Consider the following 18,894-nt stretch of genomic DNA (forward strand, 5'->3'; position numbering starts at 1 on the left):
GTTATTTTAGTGTTCTCTTTATTTTTTTGAGCAGTATATATATATACATATATATATATATAGTGGGGAGAACAAGTATTTGATACACTGCCGATTTTACAGGTTTTCCTACTTAAAAAGCATGTAGTCTAATTTTTATCATTGGTACACTTCAACTGTGAGAGACGGAATCTAAAACAAAAATCCAGAAAATCACATTGTATGATTTCTAAGTAATTAATTTGCATTTTATTGCATGACATAAGTATTTGATACATCAGAAAAGCAGAACTTAATATTTGGTACAGAAACCTTTGTTTGCAATTACAGAGATCATACGTTTCCTGTAGGTCTTGACCAGGATTGCACACACTGCAGCAGGGATTTTGGCCCACTCCTCCATACAGACCTTCTCCAGATCCTTCAGGTTTCGGGGCTGTCGCTGGGCAATACGGACTATCAGCTCCCTCCAAAGATTTTCTAGTGGGTTCAGGTCTGAAGACTGGCTAGGCCACTCCAGGACCTTGAGATGCTTCTTACGGAGCCACTCCTTAGTTGCCCTGGCTGTGTGTTTCGGGTCGTTGTCATGCTGGAAGACCCAGCCACAACCCATCTTCAATGCTCTTACTGAAGGAAGGAGGTTGTTGGCCAAGATCTCGCGATACATGGCCCCATCCATCCTCCCCTCAATACGGTGCAGTCGTCCTGTCCCCTTTGCAGAAAAGCATCCCCAAAGAATGATGTTTCCACCTCCATGCTTCACGGTTGGGATGGTGTTCTTGGGGTTGTACTCATCCTTCTTCTTCCTCCAAACACGGCGAGTGGAGTTTAGACCAAAAAGCTCTATTTTTGTCTCATCAGACCACATGACCTTCTCTCATTCCTCCTCTGCGCTGGCTTGAGCAGGGGGACCTTGCGTGCGCTGCAGGATTTTAATCCATGACGGCGTAGTGTGTTACTAATGGTTCTTTGAGACTGTGGTCCCAGCGCTCTTCAGGTCATTGACCAGGTCCTGCAGTGTAGTTCTGGGCTGATCCCTCACCTTCCTCATGATCATTGATGCCCCACGAGGTGAGATCTTGCATGGAGCCCCAGTCCGAGGGTGATTGACCGTCATCTTGAACTTCTTCAATTTTCTAATAATTGCGCCAACAGTTGTTGCCTTCTCACCAAGCTGCTTGCCTATTGTCCTGTAGCCCATCCCAGCCTTGTGCAGGTCTACAATTTTATCCCTGAAGACCTTACACAGCTCTCTGGTCTTGGCCATTGTGGAGAGGTTGGAGTCTGTTTGATTGTGTGGACAGGTGTCTTTTATACAGGTAACGAGTTCAAACAGGTGCAGTCAATACAGGTAATGAGTGGAGAACAGGAGGGCTTCTTAAAGAAAAACTAACAGATCTGTGAGAGCCGGAATTCTTACTGGTTGGTAGGTGATCAAATACTTATGTCATGCAATAAAATGCAAATTAATTACTTAAAAATCATACAATGTGATTTTCTTGATTTTTGTTTTAGATTCCGTCTCTCACAGTTGAAGTGTACCTATGATAAAGATTACAGACCTCTAAATGCTTTGTAAGTAGGAAAACCTGCAAAATCTGCAGTGTATCAAATACTTGTTCTCCCCACTGTAATTAACAGCTATATATATATATATATATCTCAAAGTTAGTAATGGATCATTTAAATAATTTACACAAACCTCCCATAGATTACCATCTTCTTAAACAGACAAGGCACATAATCCATATTTTCAAATCCCTCAGATTTTGAGGTTACATTGACAAGATTTCTATGCCCCACCTTTCCATAATTACTGCAGAGGGTCATTTAAGAAGCTTAATGAGAGAACACTATTCAGAATGACAAGCTCAGAGAGTAATTACATCAACACTGAATACTAGTACTGAATTTTATTTTAAAAAGTCAAATTGATATCAGGGTAAAGAAATTATAACAATAACCAAAATTAAATCTCGCACAGTGTTACAGAAGATGTCAAAGAGCGATTACAGTTCATTTTAAACGGTTGTTTACACCACCAGTACCTTTTCAGTAGACTGGTAGCTATAACTTCATCTAGTGTGGATAATAGAGTTCTAGTCTGGCATTCAATTTAAAATCTGATTATCTGGACATGTCACAAAAATGCAAAAGGAGTTAAATAGTGAGCATTTATGTATAAACCACTGGCAAATAAGAGTCCAACTACCGTAACAGATAGCTATGAATCATGCCAGCGGAATGAATAGTCAAATTTAAAAAGGGAACATTCTTTCATAAAACACAGATACATACCAACAGAGGGGCTGGGTGAGTTAAGGGGGACGTTTTTACAAATGTGGCAACATGTCTTTCCCTTCAAATTAGGAATTATTAAGTGTGTCAAGGGACAATGTATTCATGATTCTTGCTATCCAGAAGTGTAAACTTTATTAGTAAAAAAATGAACATGATGTAAAAGCCCTTAAATTACATCTAGACATTATGGTTGTAGTTGAGGAGGTAGAATAGAAAAAAAAGACGTTATTTCATTATTCTAAAAAAGAAAACGAGCCTTGGATTTGGCTTGAGGTTCTTTAGTCAGCCTCTTCCTCCTCGGACTCAGATTCTGAAAAAACAGATGAGATTCAAGTCAACTGCATGCACAGACAAATGTGCTATGGTGAATACAGACAAAACTACATGCTCAGTCACATCAGACAATGGGACAAGCGGCTATTTTGAAGGCTTTACCTGCAATGATGGCGAGGTGGTTATTGTATCTACTATAGTTTAACTGATTTTCAGTCGCTCTGGATAAGAGTTTCTGCTAAATTACTCAACTGTAATGTAAAATGTAAGCCATGCTCACCTTCCTCCGCATTCTTGAGCCACTCCACAAACTTTTTCATTTGTTCCAGGAAAACACTCCTTCCTTTGGCAACGTGGGCCTCGGTGTACCACTTCAGAATGGCCTCCTCACTCAAAACATCCGCTGGGAAAAATAAATCAACATGATCATTACAAACCGGCAGTCATCCCGGGATAAAGATACAGTTATGGCCACTTGACAAAGACAATTATGACCAACTAAAATGTGTTGATGTGAATCTGCTAGGCAACCTTGCATTCACACACTAACGCAGAAATCTGCTTAGATTGGCCGAAATGTTAACTTGTATTTTTCCTTATATAGGACACATCCTGTGTTTTATCCAAATCAACGATATGCACTGAGCTTGTCTGATGCCATAAGCGCACTGTCTGATGAAAAATTAAGTCACACAAATGACTAAATTGAGTATGACTGCAATTTATTTCATTTGATTGAGCCAGGCTCAGACTTGGGTAAGAAATTAAATGATAGCGAGTGACTGTGTCTAGCACCCATAACACGTGAGAGCAAAATGGATGCAGAGGAAATGACAAACTAGAAACGGGGGAATGTTTACTGGTTACTCAGGAGATAAAGGGGAAGTCAGACGTGTGGAATAAATTTGACTAGCTGTGGAAAATACTGGAGATCAAGAAAAAGTAGATATGGAGCAAGTGATGCGTGCATATTGTGTGCCAAACAGGTGCTGTTAGATTACAACATAATTATTCTGAACGTTTGGAACAATGTAAACACTAATAAATAAGCGTACCAGAGAGTTAGTTGTAACGTTGTTTTGTTTGTAAAGCCTTTATTACAGCAAAGATTAAAAACAGTTGCGTGCATTCGTGAATGCAATTGCCAAAATGGAATGGTTTATTTATTGTTTACGCTACTTATTCAAGGGTTGCTTCATTTTATTATAAAACTCGTATGCTGTGTGATGACATGAACAAATGAATGACTGATACAGTAGCCTATGTAAGAATTTAAATATAGGCCTAAGTAAGTAACAGTATTAAGACTAAACAGGATGCACTCTAGGGATCAAGAAAAAAGGAGGGTTATTATTACAAATATAATTTCTGACAATTTGGAACAGTGTAAACACTAAATAAGTAATATCAGGAAGGCTGTTCCAACCCAAAAAAAAGTGTAAAGCCTTCATTACAACATAGCAAAGATTGAAAACAGCCACATTTGTGAAATTATTTATCCGCCGTGTGGTTGCGTGATGCTTGGTGCTCACGGAATAAGTAGGCTATTAACCAAACACTCAAACAGGCAACAAAAGCAGGATCAGTCTTATTTTTGTAGATATATACACTACATGACCAAACGTATGTGGACACCTCCTCGTTGAACATCTCATTTCAAAATCATGGGCATTAATATGGAGTTGGTAGAACCTTTGCTGCTATAACAGCCTCCAGTCTTCTGGGAAGGCTTTCCACTAGATGTTGGAACATTGCTGCGGGGACTTGCTTCCATTCAGCCACAAGAGCATTATTGAGGTCGGGCACTGATGTTGGGCGATTAGGCCTGGCTCGCAGTCGGCGTTCCAATTCATCCCAAAGGTGTTCGATGGGGTTGAGGTCAGGGCTCTGTGCAGGCCTGTCAAGTTCTTCTACACCGATCGACAAACCATTTCTGTATGGACCTCGCAGGGGCATTGTCATGCTGAAACAGGAAAGGGCCTTCCCCAAACTGTTGCAACAAAGTTGGAAGCACAGAATCGTCTAGAATGTCCTTGTATGCTGTAGCTTTAAGACTTCCCTTCACTGGAACTAAGGGGCCTAGCCCAAAGCATCAAAAACAGCCCCAGACCATTATTCCTCCTCCACCAAACGTTACAGTTGGCACTATGCATTCGGGCAGGTAGCGTTCTCCTGGCATCCACCAAACCCAGATTTGTCTGTCGGACTGCCAAATGGTGAAGCGTGATTCATCACTCCAGAGAACGCGTTTCCACTGCTCCAGAGTCCAATGGCGGCGAGCTTTATACCACTCCAGCACATGGTGAACTTAGGCTTAAGCTACTCGCCATGGAAACCCATTTCGGCAGTGTGTTGCAACCGAGGACAGGTGATTTTTACGCGCTTCAGCGGTTCCGTTCTGTGAGCTTGTGTGGCCTACCACTTCGTGGCTGAGCAGTTGTAGCTCCTAGACATTTAAACTTTACAATAACAGCACTTAGAGTTGCCTGGGGCAGCTCTAGCAGGGCAGAAATTTGACCAACTGACTTGTTGCAAAGGTGGCATCCTATGACAGTGCCACGTTAAAAGTCACTGAGCTCTTCAGTAAGGCCCTTCTACTGCCAATGTTTGTCTATGGCGATTACATGGCTGTGTGCGTGATTCTATACACCTCTCAGCAACGGGTGTGGCTGAAATAGCCGAATCCACTAATTTGAAGGGGTGTCCACATACTTTTGTATATGTAGTGTATATGGATGATTTATAAAAACCAGGCACATTTAACAGTTAGGTCTATAATCAATCAATAGCCTAATTCAGTTGGTTTATGTTTCTCCTAACTTTTTCTTTGTCAATTAAGGCAAGGGATGTTCTCATCTCCTAACTCCGCTGCTGCCTCCGCCACATTGTTCTCAACACCAATATGCTGGTTAACTTTGCTATTATGCACATAGCAACATGGTCTAGGAAAAGTTGTCAATTCAACAGTGCACTTATGTTTCAGAACTGCAGACCGCGACTGCTATCAGACGCGGCAGAAAGCGCATTTGTTATAAAATAATATTATTTGTATTAGTGTTGCACCATTGTCCTTAACCATATACAATTTCAGTAGCACATGTCTTAGAGTGACGGACTGAGTCATCCCCACAGCTTCAATGGATCAATCCACTCAGACAGGCTCGAATCAGATAGGTGTCTTGTACACCATGAAACATTTTTTTTTTGCTAATGATCGACTTAAGAAATCTTGGTCGACCAACAGCCTATTGACCAAGCAATCGACTTAATGGGGTCAGCCCTAGAGCATATAATGTCCCATCTCTCATATTTGAAGGAATATAAATCATTCTAAAACTGACCACTGTCCCTCCAACATTTTCTGGTGGGCTCAGGTTGGCTGAGCAAAGCAGAACAGAACAGGAAGTGTAGAAAATAAAGCAGTATTTCCACCGCTTTCACTATGGCCATTGATTCTGCTCCGCTGGGCAAAGCGGAATAGGAACGCCCACTTTTTATGGTAGTCAATGCAGATCCCGCTTTGATTAGCACAGTGGGAAGGTTTTGGCGGCTACGGTCAATGCGAGGTCAGAAGATGGAATCAAAGCTCACTGGATACAAGGATCCTAGGTCCTTCCCTCTGACATTCCCAAGGACGGAGGACACAGACAACGCTATTCACTGTTCTCCTTTCCTTTGTCTAAGTAAGTAAACCTTGTCCGAGCCAGAACAACCCATAAGGGCAGGAGCCTATGTCCTGTTTCTGTAGCGTAAGGCAGCTTGATACACAAGTTCACCCCCTGGACAGGAAGCTAGTCTGTCCCAGGGCCTTTCCCCCAATCCATCTCCTTAAATGCTGAGTGCCAAGCAGAGGCATCGCTTTTACCTTTGTAGAGCAGGACCACGATCTTCTGGAAGGAGTTCATGAAATGGATGTTGTCATAGCAGTACTCCTGCATCTTCACCAGCAGCAGGATCTCAGAGGCTCCCTGGGATGTGAACGCCTTCAGCAGGGGGCTGTATTGCTATGGAGAGACAGGGGGTGTTTCCACAAGTCATGAAATCCAGCAGCACAATATGACTCACTTCCGTCACATTGTGGAGCACCATGTACCTACGCTGTCTGACTGTGAGAATCCTGCAGAGAAGGTGTACTCAAGTTTCTCTCCACACTACTCATATCTAGTTAGATGTGGAAGTGATGGCTCTGAAATCAGTGCAAACCAATCAGCCAAGTAGCTCACCTTCAAGTGTTTGATGGCTTGTTCTGTAACCAGCTCCTCTTTCTTGTTCCACTCCACATAGCTCATAACGCTGGTCCACACGATGCCGATCATGGTCTGCTCTGAGATGTTGTTCTTCTTCATCTCCTCCCTGGCTGAGGCAATGATCTGGAGGGAAAGGAGGGTATGAAAGTAAGTCCATAAGTAAGAACTGTTTCTGGTTATTGGGCATTTCATGTCCATCCCATGCTAACAAAATGAGGAATCATGATCGAAAACTATCCTTCAACACAGAGACTGATCTGATTCTCTACCCCAAGTATGCTCAAATTCACTTACCATGCTAAAACCAATCCAACACATCTAAATCAATTAGGGACAATGAGAGCAAGTGCACCGTTGAAGGGTTAAGGGTAGGGAATGGAACTCAACCAGAGTGCTCCTGCAGCAATCAGCATAGAGCCAGGCTTTGGACTCACATCTTTGAAAGCATCCCCGCGCTCCATCTGTTCCTGGAGCTCCTTCTGAAGCTCCTTACGGGACCCGATGGCCTGCTGGTTCCTGGCAAAGTCCGACAGCTCCTTGAGTCCAGCATCTGTGAAGTACTTAGAGAAGTGCTCACAGCTCCGCTTGTTGGCAGGAAACAGCTCCTGCAAGACACAAGGTGTAGAAATGGGCTTAACCACACAGAATTAAGTAGAACACATGCTACTATATTGCATCTTTATGCTTAAGCCCTGTCCAAATAAAGCAGCTTCTCCTTGGCTCTCAAAATTAACCTTCCCTAAATTTCTTGCATCCTCTTACCGCTTCCTTATCAAAACCCATTGGAAAGAGGTGAAGTCAGAAGGGAGGGACCTTGAACCTTCTCCGATACAATTGAGAAGGTGAGGAGATAGGATGCGAGGAATCAAGGAAAGACAGAACCTTTGTATTCTGAGAGCTCCCTTTTCTTAACTTCCCTGCTACCCAATGATTGTTTACGCTGAGCCAAGGAAAGCTAGCAGGGCTTCAGATTGGACATCACCCACATAATTGGTGGTCTCACTCACCAGAAGCCTGTTATCCATGCCGACCTTACGGAGACTTCCAGCCACAGAGTTGATGTCCTTCTCATGGATCCAGGATTTGAAAAGTTTCACAGCAAAGGCCGCAGAGACACCTGGGTAAAGAAAGATGGGAAACCATTTATTTTAGGTCTACCAGGTGAAAAGCCAGATTCCACAGGACATGATTCCAGAGGTTTTACAAGCCTGCCCAGTAAAAACAGAAATTAAGCAATTTCACACACAAGGACTGTTGTACGAGACAAAACAATAAATACGCCCTAGGTAAATTAACATCTTACAGTGAATGTTTGCAACTTTCATTTGACTTAAGTCCCTACAAGTCCTTTTCACAAGTAACTGTATATGAGCTTGTAAGTATATAGTCTGGTTTCCCCAGACACAGATTAAGCCTAGTCCTAGATTTAAAATAATACTCAATGGAAAATCTCTATTGAAAGTGATTTTTAGTCCAGGACTAGGCTCAATCTTTGTCCTATTGAGTTGGCACTGCTGCACACCTTCTTTGACAAGGTTCTCGTTGTAGAGGCTGTTGAGGATTGAGGCTGAGATGTTGCCGTTGGCTAGCAGGATGCCAGTCAACATGGCCAGCTTGTTGCGCTCAGACTCAGTGAACCCCTTTAGGAACAGCAGCAACTGAACAAGAGATAAGAACAAGAGGGAAACTCAAACACTGAAAGTTAGAATGGAATACAATAGAATGCTAGTATAAGGATGGAATACAATAATATTCCATTCTATCCTTACCCAACTTGAATTGCACATTCTCCAAAGACAAGAGTATACTTTGGATAGAATGCTGTACTTTGAACTGGATAACACTATGGAACATACGGCCAAGAGTTGAAAGAATTGCATATTCTAGAGCAAAAGTCTCATGCCAGGCTCAATAATGTAGTCTATCAAGTCTGTATCCCAAATGGCACCCTATTCCCTTTATAGTGCACTACTTTTGACCAAAGCCCTATGGGGGTCAATTGGGAAGCAGCAATGAGTTGAATAACTCTACGGTGACAACAGAAAGATCCAACAGAAAAGAGAATGCAACATTTTGAACAATGCTGCACAACAAGAATGTATTCACCTTCTTGATCTCCTCTTCGAACCCTTTCTCCAGGTACTTGTAACGCCTGATTAGCTTGTTGAAAACCTAGGTAACGACAGGGAAAATAGTCAGGGCCGGTTTCCCAAAAGCATCTTATGGCTAAGTTAATTATTAGAACCTTCGTTAAAACTGAGCGGTTTCCCAAAACCATTGTCACTAAAGTTGCACTTGAACTACACCACCCATAGAACAGCTAAGTGTGTTATGTTAGATGCTTTTTTTGCCCTCCCACGTCACTTTACACACAGATCTCTGCTAAACATAGAATCACATGGTTTTCAGTCTCTGTGACCGCCGATAACTTCACAACGAAATTGACTACAAATACAAAGTTGCCAATGCCTTTGACAAGTGAAGAATAAAAAACATGCTTCAAATGAAAACCGAGATGACTGCATTAAAAGATAAATTGCCCACCAACAGTATAGGTTACATAGGCCTATATACTGTATTTCAATGATATTGAAAGCAATTTTCTGTTCATTCAATCTAGTTTTATTTTGCTATTTGGCTAGTCTAATTTTTGCCTCAATATATTTCATGTGTAGCCTACCATGTGCGCAATGATGTGCAAAATCTTGATTTAATGCATTATTATAGGGTAAGCATTAGGATAAGCCACCTCAATAATTGTAGCCAAAATCTCTCTAGGGCCTGATCCAGCGTTAGTATTGTGGAATAATTACAATGTTAAGGTAAGATTTGAATGGAGAAAGCTGAACCGAGAGCAGCACTGCCTTTCTTTCGATCCTATCAGTATCGACACGCACCTCAACGACGCACTAAGCGAACGTTCTCTCGGAGTGGCGTTATGAGACACAAATGTTACATCTTCAGCCATTGTAGGAAAGATGCATCGTTAAAACTTGTATCATAATCAACCTTTTCCTTCAGTAGAAGAGGGAAAGGGGTTTGAACCACAGTTACTAATGTAGTGAAGCAAAAAAAGAGATAAGTCAAGGCATCATCATCTTCAGCTCTTTATTGCTAAACCAATAAACTCCATTGCACAAGTGTACCTGAGCATATGCTTGCATGGTCTCCAGGTCTTCTTGGGCTGTAAAGAGACAGAACTCTGTACGGGTCAAGTCATCTGACAAGGTACCCCCTGGGGCTGAAAAAGAAGAAAACAAAAGTGAAGGTTAGGGACAGTTGAAATGTACGCAATTGTACCCGGAGGGTCATGCTTTTTCAATTTCAGTCAGGGGGAAGGTTTACCAGTCAAAAGTTTGGAAACACCTACTCATTCCAGGGTTTTTCTTTATTTTTACATTGTAGAATAATAGTGAAAACAAACACTATGAAACACATTTGGAATCCTGTAGTACCCAAAAAAAGTGTTAAACAAATCCAAATATATTTTATAATTTCAGATTTTTCAAAGTAGCCACCCTTTGCCTTGACGACAGCTTTGCACACTCTTGGCATTCTCGCAACCAGCTTCATGAGGTAGTCACCTGGAATGCATTTCAATTAACAGGTGTGTCTTGTTAAAAAAAGTTATTTAATGCATTTGAGCCAATCAGTTGTGTTGTGACAAGGCAGGGGTGGTATACAGCAGATAGCCTTACTTGGTAAAAGACCAAGTCCATAATATGGCAAGAACAGCTCAAATAAGCAAAGAAAAACGACAGTCCATTACTTTAAAGTCGCAAAAACCATCAGGTGCTATGATGAAACTGGTCTCATGAGGACCGCCACAAGAAAGGAAGACCCAGAGTTACCTCTGCACCAGAGGATAAGTTCATTAGAGTTACCAGCCACAGAAATTGCAGGCCAAATAAATGCTTCAGAGTTCATGTAACAGACACATCTCAACATCAACTGTTCAGATGAGGCCGTGTGAATCAGGCCTTCATTGTCGAATTGCTTCGACCAAGAAACACCAGCAATGGACATTAGACCAGTGGAAATCTGTCCTTTGGTCTGATGAGTCCAAATTTGAGATTTCTGGTTCCAACCGCCGTCTTTGTGAGATGCAGAGTAGGTGAATGGATGATCTCCGCATGTGTGGTTCCCACCGAGAAGCATGGAGGTATGATGATGTGGGGGTGCTTTGCTGGTGATTTATTTAGAATTCAAGGCACACTTAACCAGCATGGCTACCACAGCATTCTGCAGCGATACGCCACCCCATCCGGTTTGCGCATAGTGGGACTATCATTTGTTTTTCAACAGGACAATGAATTAGCAATCTCCAGGCTGTGTAAGGGCTATTTGACCAAGAAGGAGAGTGATGGAGTGCTGAAATCAGATGACCTGGCCTCCACAATCCCCTGACCTCAACCCAATTGAGATGGTTTAGGATGAGTTGGACCGCAGAGTGAAGGAAAAGCAGCCAACAAGTGCTCAGCATATGTGGGAACTCCTTCAAGACTGTTGGAAAAGCATTCCAGGTGAAGCTGGATGAGAGAATGCCAAGAGCGTGCAAAGCTGTCATCAAGGAAAAGGGTGGCGATTTGAAGAATCAAATATATTTTGATTTGTATAACACTTTTTGGGTTACTACATGATTCCATGTGTGTTATTCCATAGTTTTGATGTCTTCACTATTATTCTACAATGTAGAAAATAGTACAATTAAAGAAAAACCCTTGAATGAGTAGGTGTGTCCAAACTTGACTGGACCTTTCTGGACCATGTTAACTATAGAGAAAAAGATACATAACTGATCCAAATGATTGCATAATCATGCATAGGCTATATGGTACTCCCTGTATATACAGTTAAAGTTGGAAGTTTACATACACTTTGGTTGGAATCATTAAAACTCATTTTTCAACCACTCCACAAATTTTTTCTTAACAAACTATAGTTTTGGCAAGTCGGTTAGGACATCTACTTTGTGCATGACACAAGTACTTTTTCCAACAATTGTTTACAGACAGATTATTTCACTTATAATTCACTGTATCACAATTCCAGTGGGTCAGAAGTTTACATACACTATGTTGACTGTGCCTTTAAACAGCTTGGAAAATTCCAGAAAATGATGTCTTGGCTTTAGAAGCTTCTGATAAATGATGTCAATTAGCCTGAGTCAATTGGAGGTGTACCTGTGGATGTATTTCAAGGCCTACAGTCAAACTCAGTGCCTCTTTGCTTGACATTATGGGAAAATCAAAAGAAATCAGCCAAGACCTCAGAAAAACAATTGTAGACCTCCACAAGTCTGGTTCATCCTTGGGAGCAATTTCCAAACGCCTGAAGGTCCCATGTTCATCTGTACAAACAATACAATAGTAGGCAAGTATAAACTCCATGGGACCACGCAGCCATCATACTGCTCAGGAAGGAGACGCGTTCTGTCTCCTAGAGATGAACGTACTTTGGTGCGAAAAGTGCAAATCAATCACAGAACAACAGCAAAGGACCTTGTGAAGATGCTGGAGGAAACAGGTACAAAAGTATCTACAGTGGGGAAAAAATGTATTTAGTCAGCCACCAATTGTGCAAGTTCTCCCACTTAAAAAGATGAGGCCTGTAATTTTCATCATGGGTAAAAAAAAATCCAGAAAATCACATTGTAGGATTTTTAATGAATTTATTTGCAAATTATGGTAGAAAATAAGTATTTGGTCAATAACAAAAGTTTCTCAATACTTTGTTATATACCCTTTGTTGGCAATGACACAGGTCAAACATTTTCTGTAAGTCTTCACAAGGTTTTCACACACTGTTGCTGGTATTTTGGCCCATTCCTCCATGCAGATCTCCTCTAGAGCAGTGATGTTTTGGGGCTGTCGCTGGGCAACACAGACTTTCAACTCCCTCCAAAGATTTTCTATGGGGTTGAGATCTGGAGACTGGCTAGGCCACTCCAGGACCTTGAAATGCTTCTTACGAAGCCACTCCTTCGTTGCCCGGGCGGTGTGTTTGGGATCATTGTCATGCTGAAAGACCCAGCCACGTTTCATCTTCAATGCCCTTGCTGATGGAAGGAGGTTTTCACTCAAAATCTCACGATACATGGCCCCATTCATTCTTTCCTTTACACGGATCAGTCGTCCTGGTCGCTTTGCAGAAAAATAGCCCCAAAGCATGATGTTTCCACCCCCATGCTTCACAGTAGGTATGGTGTTCTTTGGATGCAACTCAGCATTCTTTGTCCTCCAAACACGACGAGTTGAGTTTTTACCAAAAAGTTATATTTTGGTTTCATCTGACATTCTCCCAATCCTCTTCTGGATCATCCAAATGCACTCTAGCAAACTTCAGACGGGCCTGGACATGTACTGGCTTAAGCAGGGGGACACGTCTGGCACTGAAGGATTTGAGTCCCTGGCGGCGTAGTGTGTTACTGATGGTAGGCTTTGTTACTTTGGTCCCAGCTCTCTGCAGGTCATTCACTAGGTCCCCCCGTGTGGTTCTGGGATTTTTGCTCACCGTTCTTGTGATCATTTTGACCCCACGGGGTGAGATCTTACGTGGAGCCCCAGATCGAGGGAGATTATCAGTGGTCTTGGATGTCTTCCATTTCCTAATAATTGCTCCCACAGTTGATTTCTTCAAACCAAGCTGCTTACCTATTGCAGATTCAGTCTTCCCAGCCTGGTGCAGTTCTACAATTTTGTTTCTGGTGTCCTTTGACAGCTCTTTGGTCTTGGCCATAGTGGAGTTTGCAGTGTGACTGTTTGAGGTTGTGGACAGGTGTCTTTTATACTGATAACAAGTTCAAACAGGTGCCATTAATACAGGTAACGAGTGGAGGACAGAGGAGCCTCTTAAAGAAGAAGTTACAGGTCTGTGAGAGCCAGAAATCTTGCTTGTTTGTAGGTGACCAAATACTTATTTTCCACCATAATTTGCTAATAAATTCATAAAAAAATCCTACAATGTGATTTTCTGGAGAAAATAATTCTCAATTTGTCTGTCATAGTTGACGTGTACCTATGATGAAAATTACAGGCCTCTCATCTTTTTAAGTGGGAGAACTTGCACAATTGGTGGCTGACTAAATACTTTTTTCCCCACTGTATATCCACAGTAAAACGAGTCCTATATCGACATAACCTGAAAGGCCGCTCAGCAAGGAAGAAGCCACTGCTCCAAAACCGCCATAAAAAAGCCAGACTACGGTTTGCAACTGCACATTGGGACAAAGAACTGTTTGGCCATAATGACCATCATTATGTTTGGAGGAAAAAGGGGGTAGCTTGCAAGCCGAAGAACACCATCCAAACCATGAAGCACGGGGTGGCAGCATCATGCTGTGGGGGTACTTTGCTGCAGGAGGGCTGGTGCACTTCACAAAAAGATGGCATCATGAGGAAGGAAAATTATGTGGATATATTGAAGCAACATCTCAAGACATCAGTCAGGAAGTTAAAGCTGGGTCGCAAATGGGTCTTCCAAATGGACAATGACCCCAAGCATACTTCCAAAGTTGTGGCAAAATGGCTTAAGGACAACAAAGTCAAGGTATTGGAGTGGCCATCACAAAGCCCTGATCTCAATCCTATAGACAATTTGTGGGCAGAACTGAAAAAGCGTGTGCGAGTAAGGAGGCCTACAAACCTGACTCAGTTACACCATCTCTATCAGGAGGAATGGGCCAAAATTCACCCAACTTATTGTGGGAAGCTTGTGGAAGGCTACCCGAAACATTTGACCCAAGTTCAACAATTTAAAAGGCAATGCTTCCAAATACTAATTGAGCAAACTTCTGACCCACTGGGAATGTGATGAAATAAATAAAAGCTGAAATAAATCACTCTCTACTATTATTCTGACATTTCACATTCTTAAAATAAAGTGGTGATCCTAACTGACCTAAGACAGGGAATTTTTACTAGGATTAAAAATGTCAGGAATTGTGAAAAACTGAGTTTAGATGTATTTGGCTAAGGTGTATGTAAACTTCAGACTTCAACTATAGCTCCATACTTGTGTATTTTATTCCACGTTACTATTTTATTTTTAAACTCTTCATTGTTGGGAATGGCTCGTAAACAAGCATTTGACAGTAAAGTCTACACCAGTTGTAGTCGGCGCATGTGACAGATAAAACTGTTATTCGGCATGAAGCATTCAAAACAGCACATTTAAGCGGTCTTGCTCTTCACCGTAATCAGAGGGCTAATATCAATACTATTCATGCCAGTCTCTCTTAGCTAAAAGTACAGTTGCAACTGACTGCATCAATTTGTTTTTAGAAGCTTTGCGTTAAATTCCAAATTGTTTGCATAGTGAACTTACACACAGCACTGACACACCCACTTACCCTAACAGCTACAGTTGAAGTCGGACGTTTACATACACCTTAGCCAAATACATTTAAACTCAGTTTTTCACAATTCCTGACATTTAATCCTAGTAAAAATTCCCTGTCTTAGGTCAGTTAGGATCACCACTTTATATTAAGAATGTGAAATGTCAAAATAATAGAGATAATTATTTATTTCAGCTTTTATTTCTTTCATCACATTCCCAGTGGTTCAGAAGTTTACATACACTGAACTAGTATTTGGTAGCATTGCCTTTAAATTGTTTAACTTGGGTCAAACGTTTCAGGTAGCCTTCCACAAGCTTCCCACAATACTTTGGGTGAATTTTGGCCCATTCCTCCTGAAAGAGCTGGTGTAACTGAGTGAGGTTTGTAGGCCTCCTTGCTTGCACACACTTTTCCAAGCTGTTTAAAGGCACATTCAACTTAGTGTACGTAAACTTCTGACCCACTGGAATTGTGATACAGTGAATTATAAGTGAAATAATCTGCCTGTAAACAATTGTTTGTAAAATTACTTGTGTCATGCACAAAGTAGATATCCTAACCGACTTGCCAAATCTATAGTTTGTTAACAAGAATTGGGTGGAGTGGTTGAAAAATGAGTTTTAAATGATAACTGTATGTAAACTTCAGACTTTAACTGTATGTTCTATCCTTAAGCAGTTCTTGTCTAGTAATGTTTTGTATTAGGTCATGCTAAATGTTTTGTGTGGACCCCAGGAAGACTAGCTGCTGCAATTGCAACAGCTAAATGGGGATCCTAATAAAACAAAACAAATTAAAATGAGCCTACATCCCTGCATTTACAGCCCAAGCCAATAATTGTGTACTCACTTGATAACAATAATACATTCCTCATTGCTCTGTGTTGTTGTAGCCTAGGTAGAATAATGTTAGTCTAAAAACGTCGCCCTAACCGAGTGTGGAGCTTTGCGTGCCCGACTGCTGCAGAGTGCAGCCTGGAGGTACGCACAGATCTGCCATTAAATAATATATACTGTTTTTTCTCTCTCACTTTGACAGGTAAATATTTATAGCTCTAATATTTAGTTCATGAGTGGCCTAATATCTAGCTTCTTCGGCTACACAACTCTAGCCACTCTCTTCAAGCTACTCCCTTGCTTAATAGGCTATGGACGCAAGCCTCTCCGCTATTCCTCTTCCCGTGAAATCCCCCAAAAAGCTATAGGCCACAAAAGCAATTTTTTATACTAGGCCTAATAGGCTTTTTATGGAGAGAAGCAGAATTGCTCTTGCTAATTGCTGAATGTAAAATAGACCTATTAATTGTCGGGGAAAGTTGCAGAGAGAGAGTGTGTCACTGGCCAGTGATGATAACATTGTTGCACTGATGTAGCCTATTAAAATGGTTGCACAGGACAGAGTTCTGAGCAGCGAAAAAGAGGCCAACGAATTGACATCCATTATCCATTGAGCAATGAGGCAAGCAATGACATGTAAAAGATGCACACGCTAAACAGCATTTCTTGTTGAATTTCTACATGTAATATTATTTTTCTACGCTGGTATTATTTGCAGTTGTCACTATGACAACAAACACACCATGAAGCACTGAATGGTCTGTGTTACCACATTAATAGGCCTACAGCGTGCAGTAGGATGCTTTGATCAGTTGATTGACATGTGTAGGCTACTGTAGAACGATAAACCTTCCTCTAGTTGGATGCTCTCTAATGTTTTATAGATATGTATAATTTATCGTTATTGTCGTGTGGATGCCCTTAACGCTTAAATGAATATGGTATGAACACAGCTGTAGTTCTCAACCACGGTTTGATTTGATAAAAATCACGACAGCAACATCATTGATAGCCTAATATGGGATTTAATATTACCTGCTATTTTGTTTTAATTATCATTTTGGAGGCGGAGGGTTATATATATATATATATATATATATATATATATTATTATTTTTTACGCTCGGGGAGGGCCAGGTAATAATATATTTTCATCAGGGGGAGGGCCATCCATTTTCATTTCAAAGAGGTCCGATTACCTCCAGGTATCCCCCAATATAAATAACGTTCACTACCTTATTATACAGACTTTCACACACACACACATTCCTTTCTATTCTATCCTTACCCAGCATTCCGCCAGCCACCAGGATGTCGAAGAGTGTCTCAGCATAGCGGCGATAGTCAAGCTTGGCACCAGAGGCATCAAGAAATTTCGCAACAGCGTCGAGATCACTGCCAGTTTGGTTCAGACCTTGTACAATGGTTTCCTGAAACTGAGTAGGGTCAAACACCTTCTTTTCATCTGTTGAAAGATCAATGCATTCATTAGGGACACAAAATCATAACAGAATATTGCCAGTCATGATAGTAATACATTCAGTTTACACCCACCTCTCTTCCTAGTTTTAAAACGCTGGCCTGTAAGCGTTGGCTTCTGAATCTTCTGATTACTCATAAAAGACACCCTGAATGAGAATGAGTAGAGGACATTATTATTATTATTATAGCTGAAAGATAAGCTTGTTGCCTGTAAGTCAACTAACACCACAATATATGTACAAGTGGCATTGACAGGTGTTGGTTTGGGATAAAAGTGTAATAATTGACAAGTCAGCAACCCCATGGCAATGTCATCCATAGCACACAATGTTGGCAACTGCTGTTAACCAGTCTAGAGCCATATGGCTTTGCAGTCAACTAACTTTAGCTAGCTAGTTAAATTTACATCATAGCTAGTTAGCTAGCTAACGTTACCTACATTATGACTTGTTACAAATAAATACCTAGCTAGATAGCTATCTATCTATTTGACAATCATAGGCTGATCATGTCATGACTGCGATGATGACTGTTGAAAAAGTAGCTAACGCGTTACTTAGCTAACGTTAGCTATCCAGCGTAAGGCCCGCCGGATGGGTACCCTGGTCTAGGAGATGCAATACATGCATGGCCCGTTCGCTAACTAGCAAGTTACTGACTAAGGTAACTGCTAATCGGCCTGAAAATCAACAAATACCAGCCATCTGTAACATATTGTAAGGCGAGCTAGCTAGTTATTGCTACTATAAAGACATACCTGCCATGCATGATTGACAGAGTTAGCTAAACGTTAGCTAGCCAGAGTAAGCAGGCTAACTTTAGATAACTAGCATGGTTGCTAACGCGTAAGCGAACTTGCGCAGAGGCTAATAAACCTAATTGATTTAGCTAGCTACTATTGAAAGCATACCAGTTAATTAACATTACTGTTATATACTACTTACCGAAATCAAAGTTACTCTCAAAAACAGTCGAAAAAATAAGAACGTTACTGCGACAGCACTGAACTGAATTCTCTGGCCCGACAAAAAAAAACTGTGAAACGTGAAGCGGCTGCGCAATCGTCTTCTAAATCTTCTTCTTCTTTGAAATACAGGGGCGGTTGGAATCCATTCATTAAAGGTTCATTAACGCCACCTACTGTGCTGGAGTGTTGGCCAGCGACAGGAAGGCATTAAAATCCTATTTGCCAGCCGGTCATGTCCAATGGTGGCAAAAGTACCCAATTGTCATACTTGAGTAAAAGATACCTTAATAGAAAATGACTCAAGTAAAAGTGAAAGTCATCCAGTAAAAAACTACTTGAGTAAAAGTCTAAAAGTATTTGGTTTTAAATATACTCAAGTATCAAAAGTAAAAGTATAAATCATTTCAAATTCCTTATATTAAGCAAACCAGACTGCACGATGTTCTTGTATTTAAAATTGACGGTTAG

General features: G+C 41.2%; 1 protein-coding gene across 1 annotated transcript; it reads right to left on the bottom strand.

The window, feature by feature from the left end:
- Positions 1–1,877: 1,877 nt before the first annotated feature.
- Positions 1,878–18,535, bottom strand: LOC311143755 (eIF5-mimic protein 2-A). Its single transcript, XM_084179633.1, has 12 exons — positions 18,404–18,535; positions 17,532–17,605; positions 17,266–17,442; positions 9,947–10,041; positions 8,907–8,972; positions 8,323–8,458; positions 7,808–7,917; positions 7,235–7,405; positions 6,777–6,923; positions 6,419–6,557; positions 2,834–2,956; positions 1,878–2,590 (listed from the first exon to the last, which is right to left on the bottom strand). Exons 2-12 carry the CDS (start codon positions 17,593–17,595, stop codon positions 2,559–2,561), a joined length of 1,260 nt encoding a protein of 419 aa, XP_084035759.1. The 5' UTR covers positions 17,596–17,605; positions 18,404–18,535; the 3' UTR covers positions 1,878–2,558.
- Positions 18,536–18,894: the final 359 nt, after the last annotated feature.

Source organism: Coregonus lavaretus, assembly GCF_964263955.1.
Source record: "Coregonus lavaretus genome assembly, chromosome: 16".
NCBI lineage: Eukaryota > Metazoa > Chordata > Actinopteri > Salmoniformes > Salmonidae > Coregonus > Coregonus lavaretus.